At 37.6% G+C, this 18,655-nt stretch overlaps 1 protein-coding gene across 2 annotated transcripts in view; it reads left to right on the top strand.

The window, feature by feature from the left end:
* rpgrip1l.L (RPGRIP1-like L homeolog) overlaps positions 1 to 18,655 on the top strand; it is a 111,981-nt gene that overhangs the window by 74,671 nt on the left and 18,655 nt on the right. For both annotated transcript variants that reach the window (XM_018257765.2, XM_018257766.2), the window contains exons 20-22: positions 789 to 866; positions 2,367 to 2,523; positions 6,132 to 6,232. In XM_018257765.2, the coding sequence (XP_018113254.1) occupies positions 789 to 866; positions 2,367 to 2,523; positions 6,132 to 6,232 (336 nt within the window). The remainder of the gene's footprint in view (positions 1 to 788; positions 867 to 2,366; positions 2,524 to 6,131; positions 6,233 to 18,655) is intronic.

Raw genomic sequence — 18,655 nt, 5'->3', positions numbered from 1 at the left:
TCACCAGAAATCTCCAGCCATCATGTCTCTCTACATGCAGAATTTGTGTAAAAGGCAATTATTTTTTCAGATTTTGTTTGTACTGGAATTGGTTATTTGAGTGAGCTCTGATGCATATGCTAGGAAAGGGAGCGCCCCCCCCCCCATAAGATATATTGGATCATTTATCTGACACCAAACTGCTTCAGACAGATGCTGAGAGGAATAGTGAATATAAACTTGATTATTTCAGAAACCATGGAGAATTTTTAATTGATTGCATTTAGAAAGTTTCTTCAGTATGAGGAAGCCTATATTAAATTTTAACTTTCGAAATAGTTCCCCTTTAACTTTTTCTATGATATACAAAAAAACCTGTATTAAAATTCACTGTGCTGGCCATGGCATGTGACAAGTACAAATTGATAACCTGACCAAAGTATCAGTCGATGATGACTATGTAGACCACTAGACCATCAGCATTAGATAGATAAACTTTTGAATTAAATTGTCTGTTTATTAGTACTCACTCCAGATCTATTTTTCAAATAGCTGTATCACTTACTAATAATTTACAAAAATGTTTTGCTCTTTATAATGCGCTTTCATGTTATTGGTTAATTTATGCATTTTTATTCACTGTGATATTTATGCATTCATAATCACATTATTTATTGAACTGTATTTATGATTAAATTATTTTGGAGATTGTTCAGTATAGATTGTTGGTTTGGTATAGTCTATATTGTTACTGTTATGTATAAGTACAAATGAATAAATGAAAGTGATTATTTAATTTTTGGTTACAGAATCTTATTGACCAGACACTTCTTGAAGAAAGCTCAAAAAGTAAAAAAAGCCATATCAACATCTTAAATATTTCAGAGGTATGTACTATGTATATGTACACATGCAGGATCAATGAAACCGTAGTAGACATTTATTTCTGCACTTATGTTGCAGGATGATTAAACATTTTTGTTGGTTTTTTATAATGCTTTATTCTGATTGTGCTGTTTTAATTATACTGTAACTGATATTCTGTTCATTCCTACCCACTTATGTCAAGCCTGTTGCCTTTCAGATGTTAATTACTCCATAACTCAACAGTCGGTGTGTTTTTAAGAGCTGTAATTCAGAAGTTAAAGTTAATTAATGAATATCTTTGTTTTAATAAATTAACCTCGGGGCTATCCCTAGACAATTTTTAGAAGAGTGCTACTTCTAATGTAATTATTTTGAGAATTCTCCACTTTAATAAAGGAGTAAAGCAGTGACTTAGTATCCAGGATATAATATAATATAACAGCCAGAACACTACTTCCTGCTTTTCAGCTCTCTTGGCTTCCACTGACTGGTTACCCTGGTTACCAAGCAGTAACCAATCAGTGACTTGAGGGGGGGGCACATGGGTCATATCTGTTGCTTTTGAATCTGGGCTGAATGCTGAGGATCAATTGTAAACTCACTGAACAGATATGTCCCATGTAGCCCCCCTTCAAGTCGCTTACTAGCCCAGAGTTAAGAGAGCTGAAAAGCAGGAAGTAATGTTCTGGCTATTATATTAGACATCCAGTCACTCCAACCTTTATACATTACATTTTTGGCTAACTATATTAGAAATGTTTTTTATTTTGCACGTCCTATCTAATTACCCAGTTTTTATATTCACACTGAACTGTTCCTTTAAATGCATAATATAGTTTTCCCATGGCTTGGATTATGGCCCCTGGTTCCACTGAAAGCAAACAATAATATACATTGATATTCATGACAATTGCTTGCAAATATCAATTTCTTACTTGTTCAACCAATCTCTTTGGGATATTTGGGATCAGGTTATATGCTTTATATAACACTAGACTTGTAGAGGCCATCTCCTATTAATCTTCCATTGTGACATCCAAAAGTCTTAATGCTTTGTGTGCCAGGGATACAAATCCCTCCTAGTTACAATTTGTTTTTGTGGCTAAATATCCATGTAGCCTTAAATGTACAGCAATATTCAAATTAAACTTTCCAACTGTTCCAAATTCTGATTCACAGCAGTATAATGGATAGATTTATCAAAATGTGAAATTTGAGTTTACCACAGTTCAGCATTTGATAAATATGTTTCTAAAAATCCCATAGAAATGTGGGTGAGTTTTTCAGTGGCAAATTATAATCTCAAATTTTGATAAATATGCCCCTAAATATATGTAGTAATAAATGTGGTTCTTGTTTAGCTTTAGAGTTAAAATGTTTTTCATAATGTTACCATATTATAAACATTCTCATTTTTGTCCTTTTTAGATTAAAAAAAATTTTTTTTTAATGTTTGTTTTCTGAGCAATACTTTAAGTATTAGGTAAACATACGTTTGTTTTTACCTTATTTTCTTAAAGGTAGCTCAGGTTAAAGCAGAAGATGATGTGCAGCAGGGAACAGCAATAAAAGACAGTCAGGCAGAAAATGAAGAGTTGTCCCAGATTTCAGAAGGACAGATAGAAAAACAAAGTTATGACTCTTCTGAAGATGTAACTGAAGATTTGGATGGAGAAGGTAGCACTGTAAATTCATTTATAGAATTATGGCTTCAGGTGCAGGAATAAAAATGGGGGAAGGTGAAGGTTGTTGTTATACAATTAGGCTCATTTACTAACCGTGGGCAAATTTTTACCTGTGTAGTTACCCATGGCAACCTTCCCAGGTGCAAATCTATCCAGTGTTCATATATAAGTATGTGTCTGTGCAAGTGACCTAAGGTAATGGTAAATCTAATGATAGTCTCTTGCTAAGAAAGTCAGATACATAGTAACATAGTAAACTAGGTTTAAAAAAGACACACGTCCTTCAAGCGCAAACTTTTATATCTATATATAACCTGCATAACTGCTAGTTGATCCAGAGGAAGGCAAAAAAAAAACCCATCTCAGGTGCCTCAGAGGGGGAAAAATTATTTCTTGACTCTAAAATGCCAGTCCCTGGATCAAGTTGTACCATGAGCTATGCAAAAAAAAAAACAGCCTTCCAACCCCTTCTTAAAGATATTTAATTATAAGCTAGTGCTACTGATTCAGGGAGAAAATTACACAGCTTCACATCTCTCACCCTTTTCTGCGTCCACTGACTAGATTGAGCTGAGCCAACAGTGCAGCTGTTGATCTTGGAACTCTGGCTCCTCCATTGTATACACTGAAGAAAAGAACTGATTTAGCATATTTGCCTTTCTTGAATCTGTTGAACCATATTGGCATCTGTACCATTTAAAGGGGTTGCTCACTTTCCAAACACTTGGTCTGGCAGCTCAGTAATCCAGTTGCAGATGCTGAATTGTTGCATTGTAACAAACATTATAATTTGCTACATTTAATTGCTACATTTCTCAGCTGCATCTGTGGAATATTTGCAACTATTGTATCAATTCTAACAGGTTCTGCTCAGCAGAGCTCAAGATAAGAATTGTATCAATTTAATGTATCTGTCTAGAACAGTTTACAGAGTTGGCAACCCCCCACCTCCTTGCCAGAGCTGTTTCAGAAAGAAAGAAGGTGAAAAATTAACCTATATAGTCGCAAATAGAAAATAATTGAAAAAAAGTCTGTTTCTGGAGAACTATTGAAAAACAACTTAACTGAAAAGGTGTTGGAAAGTGACCAATCTTTTTAAAGAAGACACACTCTTACACCCTCTTTTTACTATTAATATACTTTTTATACTATTATATACTGTTTTTACAAATAACTTTAAAATTACTTAAAATGTTTAATAAAAGTATTGAAAAGTTGCTTTTAATTAAAAATTCTATTATTAGCCAAATTTTTATTTTGGAGTTGATTTGCCCTTTAAATAACAGCAATTTCTGCTCTGAAGGACAGCCCTTAAAGAGTTAAAAAAAATTCAGGGTTTTTTGCCGCAGTGTATATTTGTTTTTTTCACCATGCATAAATTAGATCCCATTATGGTCACTTTTACCCTGGGGTTCAAACACTATACATTCTGGGTCATTAGAGAGCACTAGATCCAGTATAGCACGATTTCTGGTTGGGTCATCAATTACCTGAGACTTAAAATTTCATGCAGAAGATTTTTTAATCTTGTTCATATTAACTGACCTGGCAGTACTGTTAAGCCAGTCAATATCTGGATAATTAAAATGCCCCATTATAATTAACTTCCCCAAACTAGCACCCGTTTCTATTTGCAGCTTAGCATCTTCCTCTTTGCAAATATTCTTTACAATCAGTGAAAAGCTCCACCCCTTAAAGGAGAACTAAAGCCCAACTAGAGCTAGAAATGTTGTACATTATGTTTTGGATTTCTGTACCAGCCCAAGGCAACTATAGGCCTTTAGCAGGGAAGATTTGTGTCTCAAAAGATGCCCAGTAGCTCCCCATCTTCTTTTCTGCTGATTCACTGCACATGCTCTGTGCTGCTGTCACTTAGTGAGCTTAGGGACCCACTCACAATATACAGTACACAGAATATACATAGTAATTAATGCAGATAATTACTGCATGGCAGCACAGAAACCAGTGCAACTAGCATCAGATTTTAATAATCAGCCCTGTAGCATCAGCTTATATTACAGACCAACCTTATTTTCTGCTGGATAATTTGCAACGACCCCTCAGTTTAGCTTCTCAACAGCTGTTCACAGCCCACAGTGTCGCAGACACTTTCCAAGATGGTGAACCCTTGTGACAAGTTTGAAGTCATTTTAAGGGTTTACTTTTCCTTTAAGGCTTCAGCTCCATCATTTTCCAACAATTATACTAGCTTTTAATTCCTGCTTAACAAATAGACGTACCCCTCCTCCTTTCCTGTTGCCCCTTTCCCTTCCGAAACAAAGTATAGCCAACTGTATTAACTGCCCATTCATGTGACTCATTCAGCCTTGTTTCCCCTCTCCTTTAACTTTGTCATTGGTACCTATGTGTACCAAGAATGTTGGGTCTTCCTAAATTCCCTCCCAATAATCTGTCCACACATTCCACCACATGCCGAACCCAAGCACCAGGCAAGTAGTAGAAAGCTCGGCATGTAGGGTCCTTGCAACAGATTACCCTATCCACCTTTGTAATAATTGAATTCCCTATAACTATGATTTGCCTTTCCTTCCTAGCACTCTTCCTCACATGTATTAGAGATGTTGCCCTTCCCCCAACCCAGGGTATAGATTTCCAAAATGCTTTTCATATAAGGCTTCTTTCCATAATTTGAATCGCCATTCCTTAAATCTGTTTATAAACATATAAACCTTAAATAAACCTACCAGAATAGATTAACCACCGACATGGACTCATGCAGCTAGAAGTTAGCATCAAGTGCAAGTTTTACAGAGAAAAGGGAAATCATTAAACAAAATTAAAAAATACTTTTAGATTGAATCTATGGGAGATGACCCTCCCATAATTCAGAGCTTTTCAGTTAACAAGTCTCCTGATTAGGGATTTGAGGAAAATTGGAGATGGCTTCAGAGGAGGGTATTTCACCTTTCTCTAGAACAAAAAGATAAAGGAAAACTATACCCCCCAAACTCTCTATAAAAAGATATTGCATAAAACAGCTCATATGTAAAACCCTGCTTCATGTAAATAAACCATTTTCATAATAATGTACTTTTTTAGTGGTATGTGCCATTGGGTAATCATAAATAGAAAAGTACCATTTTAAAAAATAAGGGCCACCCCCTGGGATCCTACGATTCACTGTGCACACAAACATACCAAACAAATTATACTTGTTAGGTCACATGAGCCAATTAACTGAGTTCTTTTGCTTCAACACTTCTTCCTGTTACAGTTAGAGCTGCAGTATTTCTGGTCAGGTGATCTCTGGGGCAGCACACAGACCATCACGAAATGGTGGTTCAAGGCAAGAGATGTAAAAGGGCAATATTTACTTAAGTATAAATACCATTTGGTAAGATTCTTTAATATGCCACTTAATATGATATAAACTATCTGTTGTTTAAGTATTCATTTTGGGGGTATAGTTTTTCTTTAAGCAGGATTTACTGTGTTTTATCTTGACAGACAGTGTCTTTTTTTCAATCTCATCTATTATGCTGCTATTCTATCTCTGCTATACCAAACATAATACTAAAAAGGTTTTTTATTGTGAATGAATGAATGGATAAAGATTCTCAGTTATCTCCTTTGGGTCAGATACATCAGATCATGATGGAAAGCAGACAACTGATGGAAATGAATCTACAGCAACAGATAGTGATGACTGCATCATACCTGCCACAAAATATATAAAACCAGTAAGTGGTTCGCTCCTTATACTATATGCTGTGCTTCAGTAACGTGAAAGGGTTATTGGGTACTGTGAACCTGAACAAAATGTTAGAGAAGTCCACCAGATCTACTAACCCAAAGCAATCTGATGTTTCCTTTCTTACAGGTGTCCAGTATATTTTGTAGGATATAAGAGCTGCTGCAAACTTTACAAACATCGTTGCTCATTTGCACCTAATCAGTTGCCCAAATAAGTGGTCAGAACTTTGTATACTGTTACACTCATATTGGTAGTTGGTTTCTATTGATAACTGCACTTGTCTTTTATTAAATTACCCGTCTTAATTGTTTTCTCTACAAAGGTTACTTGTTCTGTATCTAAGAGAAATCACATAAGTTAAAGTAGGCACCATAGCTTAAACAAGTTGACAATCAAATTCCTGTTGCTTACGGTTTTCTGGAGACAAATATATGCACAAATATACAATATTATGTTGAATTTGCCATTTGGTTCTATTCTCTGTTTTATTGTCTACCAGATTGTTTTAACACCTACCTACTTCAGAGTCTCGTGTGCCTCATATGTCAATATGTAATATAGAATAGAGGACAATGTAACATACAATTGCATTTGAAGAAAAAATAATTAAAGTAAGAGATGCAATCGGACAAATTGTTTCCTGTTGATATAACATAAATATAGTACAAGATACCATTGCACACCCAAAAAGATACTTCAAGCCAGATGGTATTCCAATTTTTTTTGGCAATTGCATAAGCATACAATATGTATAACACCAAAATATTGGCGCACAGAGTAAAAAGAATAAAGCAGTCTCGTTGGAACAACTGACAAGTGTTCCAGGGCATATATTAAGTACTACGAAAAGGAGTGGGTGGGGCAGGCTATCAAGTAAGCATTGTTATATATCAGAACGCAGGTACTAGCATAAAAGTATAGAAGCTGCAGGAGGGTAAGCAGGTGCTTGCCTGGAGCTATGTTCTCAATCAGTCCCAAAAGGCTTGCCTTTGAGGACCGTACATTTGGAATACTAAAGGTCTGTACTAAAAAGGCCACCACTTTTCCCCAAAAAGTACCTATCAGCAGGCAGGTCCAGAATATATGAACAGTATGTTGGAATGAACCTGAGCTAGCCCCACATTTAAGACATAGATTATTTAATTTAAGGCACATGGAATGCAGTCATGTAGGTGTAAGGTAAATTCTTTGTATTGTACGATATTGTATCTGAATATCATTATTGACAATTACAGAAGGTAAATAGGAATGGGTGAGGTTGTCCCAGTCATTAGAGTTAATGTGTGCTATATCTGCAGACTGTTTGGTATAGCAGTATGCAAAAAGATTGCCCCTTTGTGCATTGAGAATAGAGTAGATACGTGACACTAGCCTTCATTTGTTTGATGCCTTAGGGCTTCCTCAAGCACAGAGAGGGCAATCTTGGGGATGGGGGGCAGGGAACTGACTAGTGTCTACGTGCCTGAGCTGAAGATAACTGTACCACATACTCTTGGGTAGGTTGTATTCTGTTGTCATAAGTAAAAATTTAGCTGACACTAAAAGGGTTAATGGTATAAATATATTGCAGCTACAGTCCATCGAATATTTTGTAAATTATTTAAAAAGCACATTGCCCATTTTAACCTTTAGTATGTATTGTTTTGTTAAAAGGTAACTCTTTTTCTGGCTTCAGAGTCACTGATGTATACCCTTCCCAGTACTAAGTACTAACAATAAGCATTTTATAATGAGCTTCTACCCCCCCCCCCTTTCCCCCCAACTGTGTTTTCAAATTCAGTCTTTTAGAACTTATATTCTAATAATTAACTGTATTATGTCACAAACAACCCTTCAACAAGCCAGAATAGGATTTTTATTTTTTTTTAATACCGGATGTGTGTGGAAAAAAATGTAGTCTATTTTGTTATGAAAAAAAGCATACACTTTTATTATTTTTAATATCACCTAAATGTATGTAAGCTATGATTTTTTTCCCCCAACTGTGTTTTCAAATTCAGTCTTTTAGAACTTATCTTCTAATAATTAACTGCATTATGTCACAAACAACCCTTCAACAAGCCAGAATAGGGTTTTTAATTTTTTTTTAATACCGGATGTGTGTGGAAAAAAAGCATACACTTTTATTATTTTTAATATCACCTAAATGTATGTAAGCTATGATTTTTTTTTTTAAGGTTATCTTTTCTATGAATCACTCTGGAGAGAAATAATCTGCTTGTACTCTCTTTTAGTGTATAGATAATGATTTTATAACCAGCCCCCACCGAATCGTTATGCCTCTGCTTTCATAATAAATTAGTCAGATCTTGTCATTATAGAGGGGGAATAAAGGAGGTCAGAAGTCTGAATAAATAATCCTCTCCTCCTGTAGAGTTCAGGGCTAAAGCATTCTGTGCTGATCAGAACTGCAGCAAATGCGTATAAAGATATTAAAATTGAAAGACTGATGCTAAGCCTTCACAACACTGGCTGATGCTTTGCAGGCATTGCATTATTGGCAATGCAAAGTAAGGAAGTGGCCAAATCAAATGACAGATGTGGCAGAAAAATGAAGTTGGAGAAAACACTAGTTTACTCCTAACCAGCCGGTGGTCAGTAGCATTGACTGGAAAGGCTTACTTCAGTTTTAGCCAGCACATGTTTTCTGATTTTCTCAGGCTTCCTTTAATTTGGTATGGTACCAGTAGATTGGGGGGGGGGAAACCCGTGTAATTCCAATATTTAGAAAGGGATGACAAGTTTAACCTGGCAATTATAGACCTGTAAGTTTGATCTGTAGTGGTCAAGTTATTCGTTTAGGGATCGTATTCAAAAGAGTGGAATTATAAGTAGTATTTTGGATGGATATTTGAAGAATAGATCGTGTCAATCAAATTTACAAATGTTGTGGTAGCTGGACAGTTGGGTTTCTCTATAGTTGGATTTCATTTTTTAATAAAGTGCCCCTGATTTGCATATGCAAATTAGGATTCGTATTAGGTACGGCCAGGCAAAAGGATTCGCCGAATCCGAAACCTGCTGAAAAAGGCCAAATCCCAAACTGAATCCTGAATTCGGTGCATCCCTACTTTCAAGCATACCTTAGAGCGGGGGTCCCCAACTTTTTTATACCCGTGAGAAAGATTTAGATGTAAAAAGAGTTGGGGAGCAACGCAAGCATCTGAAATGTTCCTGGGTGTACAAATAAGTGCTGTGGCCATTTTGTCTGCCTACAGGAGGCCCTGTTTGGTAGTACACCTCTTTTTTATTCAACCAAAACTTGCCTCGAAGCCATTAATTAAAAAATAAAAGCTTTTGCTTTGAGGCCACTTGGAGCAACATTCAAGGGGTTGGTTAGCAACATGTTGCTCACGAACCACTGGTTGGGGATCACTGCTTTAGAGGCTCCTCTAAGGGGAAAAAACTCTGAGGAAAACTACCCTTATTATCTGCAGGTAGGGTTAATCTGGTGAAGTTGGTCCTACTTCCCAAAATATTATTTATCATAATGCACTCCCTTATATTTATATCACAACATCTCTTCTGGATTAGCAGCTCACATTTTATCACCTTGATATGGAAGGGGACTAGATATAAACTTCATATAACCCTCTTACAAAATCCCCCTGATGCAGGTCCTCCAGAGTTTCTATTTTTATTGTGTCTTTTCATAATTTCTGCAAATAGCTTACTGGTTTAGAATTCATAGTCAGCCTAGAATAATAGAATAGGGTTTGGATGACAGATATTCACTAGAAATATCTATAATCTGCTAGGGCTATAGGGGTTACTTCACTACTACACCATTATTGCACAAGCTCTCTGAACCTTGGACAAGCCAGTGAGAACTGCACCTAAATTGTGTACAATGCAGTACACTTCAGCCTGGAAAGAGAAAAGAATCTAATGTCTGTGCAAGGTGATAAAAAAAAAACTAACTGTTAAATAATTTTTGCAATTGAAATTTAAATGCAGTCTCCCTAATAACTTCTTTATTTCTGTATTTGCAAATACACAATTATCTGGCCTCGACAGAGAGCATATTGGAATCCTCTCTCTCAGAATACCTATTGTATACATACATAAACAGAAATTGCCCGGACAAATATAAAAAGATGTAAAACTTATGGCCTGCAAGTAGTCTTACCACTTTACACTAGGTACCCTGTCCTGCATTACCATCATTAAACTAAGCTGCACTTTGACATATCTAATTAACATTGACATATCTACTCTTGACATGGCGTAATTAATCCTATGCACTATACTATTAAGCAAAGTAATAAAAGCCTGCCTGCCTGCATATTTTTAATAAGTATTGTCCTTATGTAACTAAATGTTCAATAAAAAAAGATGCAAATTATACAATTACAAGGTAAGAAAATTGTGGAAACGGATAAGAAGTTACACCTTAGTGATGTGTTAATATTCAGTAATACAGGCATTTCTAACTGTATTATACCCATGATCACATTTATCCGTTATTGGGAAGGAGACTCTAAGTACAAAATTCTGTTCAGCTCCTCGCACATTTAAACACTTGACAAATTAATTCTGAAAGCGACATCAGGGTCCCAGTTGACTTTGTCAGGTTGATTTAAAACCATTTTGTTCATAAAACACTCCTATAATTCTGCCCTACTATAACTTCTCAGCATCATTAAATTTTGAAATACTTGAACTATTTTAAATATTTATCAATCTTTTAAAATGGCAGAAAGGTAAAATTCATCAAGATAAGACAGCATTTTTCACACTAATTATGCCAGATATGCGTAAATCAGAATAATAACATATATCTGACACATGGGATATGTTGTTTTCTATACTGAATTTCATTGAGTATGAATGCTTGTATAATTTATTCGTATTGTTATTCTCAAGTAGAATACTACTGAGGTAGTTGTGGTCATTGTTCACTTGTAATATGTTTGTTTAGAATCAATATATATTACATTATTACTATGTAATATATATCTGTCCCATATAAATAAATATAATATATTGGTTCTTCATCTTTGACCATCTTTTGTGAAATTCAAATTAGATAGTACTCAAAAGTTTCCCTGCTTCACACAGCTAGAGAGCAGTTGAAGCAGAGGTTTTCAGACATCAGCTCCGCTCTGCTTGTATATATTATAAATATATAAACTATGATATAGCATTTGTAACATTATTATGTATTGTTCAATACATAAATCCTAGGCCTGAGTCGTCTACTAGATACTTGCTATGGTTCCATCCTGCAAGCTCCTAACCCTTTCAAACCTAATTTATGTTAACTGCCAGTTAATTAATGCATGACAATCTAAGCTTTCTTAATATGCCTGAATTTTTGTGTAATTGGTGTTCTACACTTGTGTAATAACTCTTCGAGCTCTATAGAGCAAAACAATTCACAGCTACTACTGTAAAAAAAAAAAAAAAAACCCTTGCCAATATTTAGACAGAACCTAAACAAAAACAGGACTTAATGTGAGAGGACCAAGGGAAGAACTCTGAGAGAGCAAGGGAACTGTACATACTACTGGAAAGGAGAACATGAGCGTAGTCAAGGGCAGGCTGAATCAATCCAAGCTGTGCGGTAAACAATTGAGAGACAGGAACGTAGTCGGGGTCACAGGTCGAGTCAGAATACCGAATTATGCAGCGCGATACAAAATCGAGACAGACAGGAGCGTAATCAAGGTCACAGACCAGGTTGTATTACAAAGGTAGCGGGTACAAATCAGGATCCGGGAGAATGGTCAGAAAACAGGCAAGAGTTAGGACAGGCAGCAATCAGGACAAGAATCGGGGTCAGGCAAGGTCAAACACAGAATAACAGACTAGATATAGCACCCAGGAACTATCAGAATAGACCTACGTTGATAGATGTACCTTTAGATATTTAAAACTTGCATCCCTGCCGGCCCCCAGCACCCCACAGACTACCATGTATCCTTACAAGATGCAGTCTGTAGAATATCACCGTATTCTAGGACAGGATCTGTTGTCTGCTAAGTAATCTGCCTATTCTCCCTTTTCAGGTTGTATGGCTGTTCCTTGAATGACACCCCCCCCCCCATGGCTACACAGCAGCTTGTTTATATAAACTATATTATAGACTTTCTATAGCAAACACATAACTTTGAGCAGAGCAACATTACATTATATTATATTCACTATTTTTTGATGTTTCTGTTAATTTAATTGCGATGTAGTCTGGGCTAGTTCTACCCATCCTCCAGTCTGCCATTAAAACCACTGGCTGGTTTGTTAGGGTAAAAGAGGCAGTTAAAATGATAAAATATAGACTTCCAAAACAAAGTTACATTTAAGTTCGCTATAGACCTGTAGATTTACCTGCAATATCAGACGAACGATTGGACGTCTCCATCCCGACCTGCCACTAATCCACAGTTTTAATAAAGTAGTAAAAGAACAGATCAGATGATTTATTTGCCCCTGACAGCAATCGTACGAAAGTTTATGTCCGACAAAGCTGGTGACAGTCTCCCACTGAAAATCGGCAGATCGGCAATACATGCAGAGATATTATTGGCAGCCGACAGAAATCTTCTAACCTGTCTGATCGACAGAACGACCGATTGGCATGGCCTGACAAATGTCTGGACACTCCTCCGAGGATTCGTACAATCGGATCTTTGCGTCTATGGCCAGCTTTTTGTCAGGGTTTTTCGTATACCATTTTACAGAAAACAACAACCCTTGCCGGCTGCCATTTCTTTTGACATCTTTAAACGGAAAGCACTCCTATTTATATACAGTGGCAGGTGAGCCATTAAATGCTGCCAATTCTCTGTGTGGGTCAGCCCACTTTCCAATTCATGCCAGCAGTACCTGTGTCTGGTGAACAAAATAGTTTGTGTGCCATTAGACTTAATTCTAGAAAACAGATTAACAGGAACATTTAAGCTCATACAGTATGTATGATTTTGAACATATTGTGACCTACACGTATTAACCTGTCATAGGAAATGTAACTGTATTCCATTACAATAAGATATAGTAGTTAATAGGTATAGCATTTTAATTGAAAACACCTGTTACTCAAGCCAGTGTGCTTTGAAAAGCTCAGTTAAAAATACAAAGAATTGTCCAATGAGTCTATGTGGCCATGTTTGGGCTGCTCTTCTATACTCGTAAATAGTAATTCTACCTTTTTAACATACTACTTTACATTTGTGAATTGAAGACAAATCTGCTGTGATATGGCCATAAAAGAACACAGATTTTGTTCTACATGTCACTACATTTTTATTTCCTCAGACTCAGATGAGATGCAGAATTGTATACTGTACAGTAGGAAATACAATTTATGTATTCCAGCAGCAACATGAATAATTGCAAATAATAGGTACAATAGTAACCCAGTTCCTGAACTAGTTCATTATATAACGATTCTTAACACAAATAAATAATATGCATTCATATTTTAAATGTATATATATCTATATATATGTGTGTGTCTGTGCGTGTGAAAACATGAGCTGCAGGCTGCTATTATTGGGAATTGCATTGGTTTCATAGAGCCATTTTCACATTTGAATATGAAAAGCACATTTCAGTCAGACAGTGTCACCTTAATGGCATTTGGCAGTCATTTGATGTATTAGGTTTTCGAGTAATAAAATAATAAAAAAAGAAAACCTTTTAAATATTTCATCAAACTATGCTAATCACAGTAATATTGCCAGCTGAAGGCTTGTACCTGTATGCATAACGACACAGAAATGTGGATGCCCTAGTAAAATTTCCATGAACCTAGTGAATAATGAAATAAGCTTATTGAAATATTCAGATTTAGGGGGGGTTTAGATAACGCATGTTAGGGTACAAGATGAAAGGAAATGTCTCTCTTATAGGAGAAGAGAAAACTGCACACATCAAATATTCAGTCAGCTTGACAGCTGTGAAAATTGTCATTTTAAATGGGTACTCACTCCTTTCCGGGATAAATACATTTTCAAATAAATATTCTTAAAGCTTATTTCCATTGTTATTGTTCTAAAGAGGAGAAAAAAGTGTGAACGGGATTTTTAGGTATATATAGTTACAGCCTATTCTGCTTCTTAGGTGTTGGCTGTATACAAAGCTTTTCATAGAGCATATTAATAAAAATATATTTCTATTGACACCAGAGAAGCAGAAACCAGTGTATAATTATCTTCATATTTATAAAGTTGCATTGTTTCCCTTGCACAGAAAATACTATGTTTGGTATCAGTTCAACTGAAAGGTCACATTTGCCAAAAAGCACATAAGTCTGAGGGGGCCATTCAGCCTCTAGCAAAAGGGTTATGGTGCGAACATGATTCTGTGCAGTTAGTTTTTTGTTTTTTTCACAAACATTGGCCCAGATTCAGTTCAATGAGAAAAAAGTTTATCACCTGAAAAGTCATGGATGAGATTCAATTTGAGATGCAATTCAGTTCATAAAAACTCTCTCATGGTTTATCAAATAAAAACTTTATTGAAGTCTGTGGGGAAAAAAACTGGAGCAGCGTTTGGAGAAAAGTTTTATCTCTCCTTGACTTGAATCTCGTCCATGGTTTTTCACGTGATCAACCATGAGATAACTTTTTCTCACTGAATTGAATCTATCCCATTGTGTTTTAGTATGTCATAAAATAGTCTTGCACCATGAAAACTTGTGAGACTTAACCAGTAGATTTTCCATATACATATGACTGGGAAAGATAAAGTGTAAAGAAAAGCAATAACACATTGAAAATACATGGAAGATATTCAGTTACAAAAGCACATATCTACTAAATAAAAGAAGAAGATAACGAGATCTAGGGAGACTAAAGTAACAAGAACATGCGCTCTTCGTAATGGATTATAGTTAAAGGAGAAGGAAAGCTACCAAGGTAGTTTATTGCCAATACATTAGCACAATAGTGCAAGCTATAATTCTATATTTAATTTTGTAGAATGCTTTACCATACTGGAGTAAACTGCTCTAGAAATGCTCTCTGTTTTGGATAGCAGCTGCCATATTAGCTTGGTGTGACATCACTTCCTGCCTGAGTCTCTTCCTGCTCATTCATAGCTCTGAGCTCAGATTACAGCAGGGAGGGGAGAAGGGAGGAGGCAAAGGGGAGAGAGGAGCAAACTGAGTATGCTCAAGCCCAAGCCCTGAAGGTTTAAGCTGAAAACAGGAAGTCTGATACAGAAGCTCATGTGTACACAATAGAAGCAAAAAATGTGTTTCTTTTGACAGAGGACTCAGAGCATCATTACTATGAGGCTTTACTGGTGTATTTATATAGACCTTTCTGATAAAGCTAACTTAGTTTTAACATTTCCTTCTCCTTTAAGAGAGATTTTGGAGAAATAAAGTTGTCATTGATTTGAGGGATATATAGTATATTACTTAGGGGAGAAAGAGATGACATGAAGTGCAGACAAATGTTATGTACATTGGAGAAGAATAAGATGGGAGAAATGGCATATATGTGGAGAGGAAATTTATTGGTATATGAACTTGAATAGAAGTTGCAATTGTGGGGAAGGGAAAAGATGATAATGTGTATATGAATGGCAGGTCAGATGGTATAAGAATTTAGGTGGAAATTAAATGAAATTGTGGAGTGCAGAATATGGTTTTGCGCCAGAATGAAATCAAGAGCTTTAATGTCCTCGAAAGCAGAGTTTGACAATAGTGTGTACATGTGTACACACTAGTCTTACAGTTGGCGCTCTCCATCCAAATTGTTATCCATCCAAAGAAGTATACCTTACCCCTGTTGCCATATCAGCTCCTCTCTAAGTCAACTGCCCCATCAGAGACTAGTTACCATATCCATATTTGCTGATCTCTTGCTGCCTCATTAGGCAGAACAGATACCCAAGTTCTACAGTCCTTTCTACAGCACTTAGGCTAGGGCAACACCATACGGATCTCTGCCAGTGGAGAAATCCAAGTAGATCACTTTTTTAACTTCACTGTTCAAGTTCCTACTTACCTCATTAAAGTAAACATGTTTTCCACAATCTGTTAGTGAAGCCGTGCTAATTTCTATTTACAATGTGTTTTTCCAGAATGTGATCGCTTAACAAGCTTTCAAATAACTTGCCCTCTACAGATGTCATATTTACAGGGCTATAATTGGCAGGGAGATGTCGTTATCCCTTTTGGAGTATCTAAATTACATCAGTTTTTCTCCATTCCATATGAAGTGTACCAGATAAAAGAATCTGAAATAATCAGATTAAGTGGTTTGGCTAAAACTGAACTGAGTATTTAAGGGTGTATTCCACCAGGACCTGTAGCCTTATTCGTATAAAGGCTAATGGCAAATATGTAATTTTCTCTGCTGGTGTTTAAACAGGAGGGAAGTAGAACAACTGATCTGCTACCACTCCCAGGCTTTTAACTTTTCTCATCTGGCTTGTAAATGTCATGTGTGCCATAAGGCTTAATGTGCTACACTACAGATTGGGTTAAGAATATTCAATGATGGGGCGTGGCTTGCAGCTCAATGTGAACGGACGTGTGCAGGAGTGCTCCTCTCTCCGGGCCATAATTATTCTGATTTAAGACCCTGTAAAGTTCCTCAAGACGGCCTCAGACGAGCTAGACTGGCTACAGCTACCCCAAAGAGTCCTCATGGGGCAGAACAAGGCTCAGAAAAGAGCCTCAACATCGGTGAACAGGCTGGACAGGTTTGCCCGGGAGGAGAAGCAAAATGGCGCTCAAAGATCACCCAGCAGGTCTCCCTCTCCTCCCCCACCGCAAAAAGGGCCTGAACCTACACTGCAAGAAATCCTGCAGGAAATAAGAGACTCCAAGGCCACCTGCACCAGTCTTATCAGTACCAAAACTGACGAAATAAAGCTGGACCTCTCTATTATCAAGCAGGACCTGCAGCGGCTAAGGGAGAGAACTACTGAGGTGGGGCAAAGAGTGAGTACTCTGGAGGATACTTGCGCACCTCTCCCTGCCCGCGTGGCAGAAGTGCATAGAATGGCTGTAGGTGGCTTCGCAAAAATGGACGACTTAGAAAACCGTCTCAGGCGAAACAATTTGCGCTTTGTGGGTTTTCCAGAGAAGGCGGAGGGGGAGCAAACCGAGCAATTTATCGAGGAATGGCTGGCAAACAATTTCGGCAGGGCAAACCTGTCCTCCTCTTTTGCTGTCGAAAGGGCGCACCGGATTCCAACCAGGCCCAATCCACCAGGGGCCCCACCGCGGCCTTTAATTGCCAGGTTATTGAATGCCCGGGACCGTGATAACATACTTACCATGGCGCGGAAGAAAGAAACTCTGCAATTCCAGGCGACGACGATCTCCATATATGCAGACTACTCCGCAGAAGTCCAACGCCAGCGAGCGAAATTCATTGAAGTGAAAAGGAGGCTTAGAGCAGCGAAACTCGTCTACGCCATGCTGTATCCCGCGCGGCTGCGGGTTCTGTTGAATGGTGCCTCGCATTTCTTCACTTTGCCACAAGAAGCCAGCAAGTGGCTAGATGCCCAGAATGTGCCAGCATCCTAATAGCCCGGAACGCAGTCCCAAGATGGTCTCGACCAAGATACCCGGTACAGGTACTGTTCAGATAACCCCTTTTTATTATGCTCTTTGGGTATTTCGCCCGACACCATTAGATGCAACGACTGTTTCCCGATTCCCCAGCTTTTTTATGCACCGGTCTGCGCAATACCAGCACCCCAGACTTGGCTACCCATAGTGGTCCAATTATGTACATTATCCCCGATCCCGATGTGAACTGTACTATGCCCTTGCTTCTACATTGGACAGTAAGGGTGTTAAAATTGCTGCAAGGGGAAAAATGATAAGGCAACTCAACCTGTTCCCCCCTTTTTTTTTTTTTTTTTTTTCTCTTTGCCATGTTACCGGATCTTCTTGGGGCTATAAAGAATTGTTGCCTCATAGCCGGCTTACTAAAATTCACCAACCGTACCATCACCGAACTGTCTTGTGGATCTAGCTAAATGTCCCGGAGAGGGGGAGTCGCAGTGTGTTTTGGTTTTTTTTTTGCTCCGACTGCCCCCAGGTTAAGCACTTGACTGTTCGTTCACGGTCTGAATGTTGGACCGGGCCTAAGGGCCACCCCAGTTTACATTATGTGTTTGGTTTCGGGACTAATTCTGCCCCCCCAACAGGGAAAGGGGTGGAAGGGGAGGGAGGAAATTGTGGGGAATTTTGAAGTTTAATGTTTATTGTATATGCTCAAGCTACAAGTCTGTGGGGAAATTACTTACTGTGTACCTGTCAAAGGGATAAACACTTAGGTCAGTATGGCTGAGATAAGTTGGAATGTTAGAGGCCTTAACTGTCCGATAAAAAGGAGGTTGGTCATGGATTTCCTCAAGCAAAAGCATGTCTCAATTGCCTTCCTCCAGGAAACGCATTTAGTAGGGAGCAAAACATTGGCCCTGAAAAGGCCATGGGTTG

This window comes from Xenopus laevis, chromosome 4L, assembly GCF_017654675.1.
Source record: "Xenopus laevis strain J_2021 chromosome 4L, Xenopus_laevis_v10.1, whole genome shotgun sequence".
In the NCBI taxonomy this organism is placed as follows: Eukaryota; Metazoa; Chordata; class Amphibia; order Anura; family Pipidae; genus Xenopus; species Xenopus laevis.
The sequence above is the reverse complement of the archived record's forward strand: the minus strand, read 5'-3'. Positions and strand labels throughout refer to the sequence as shown.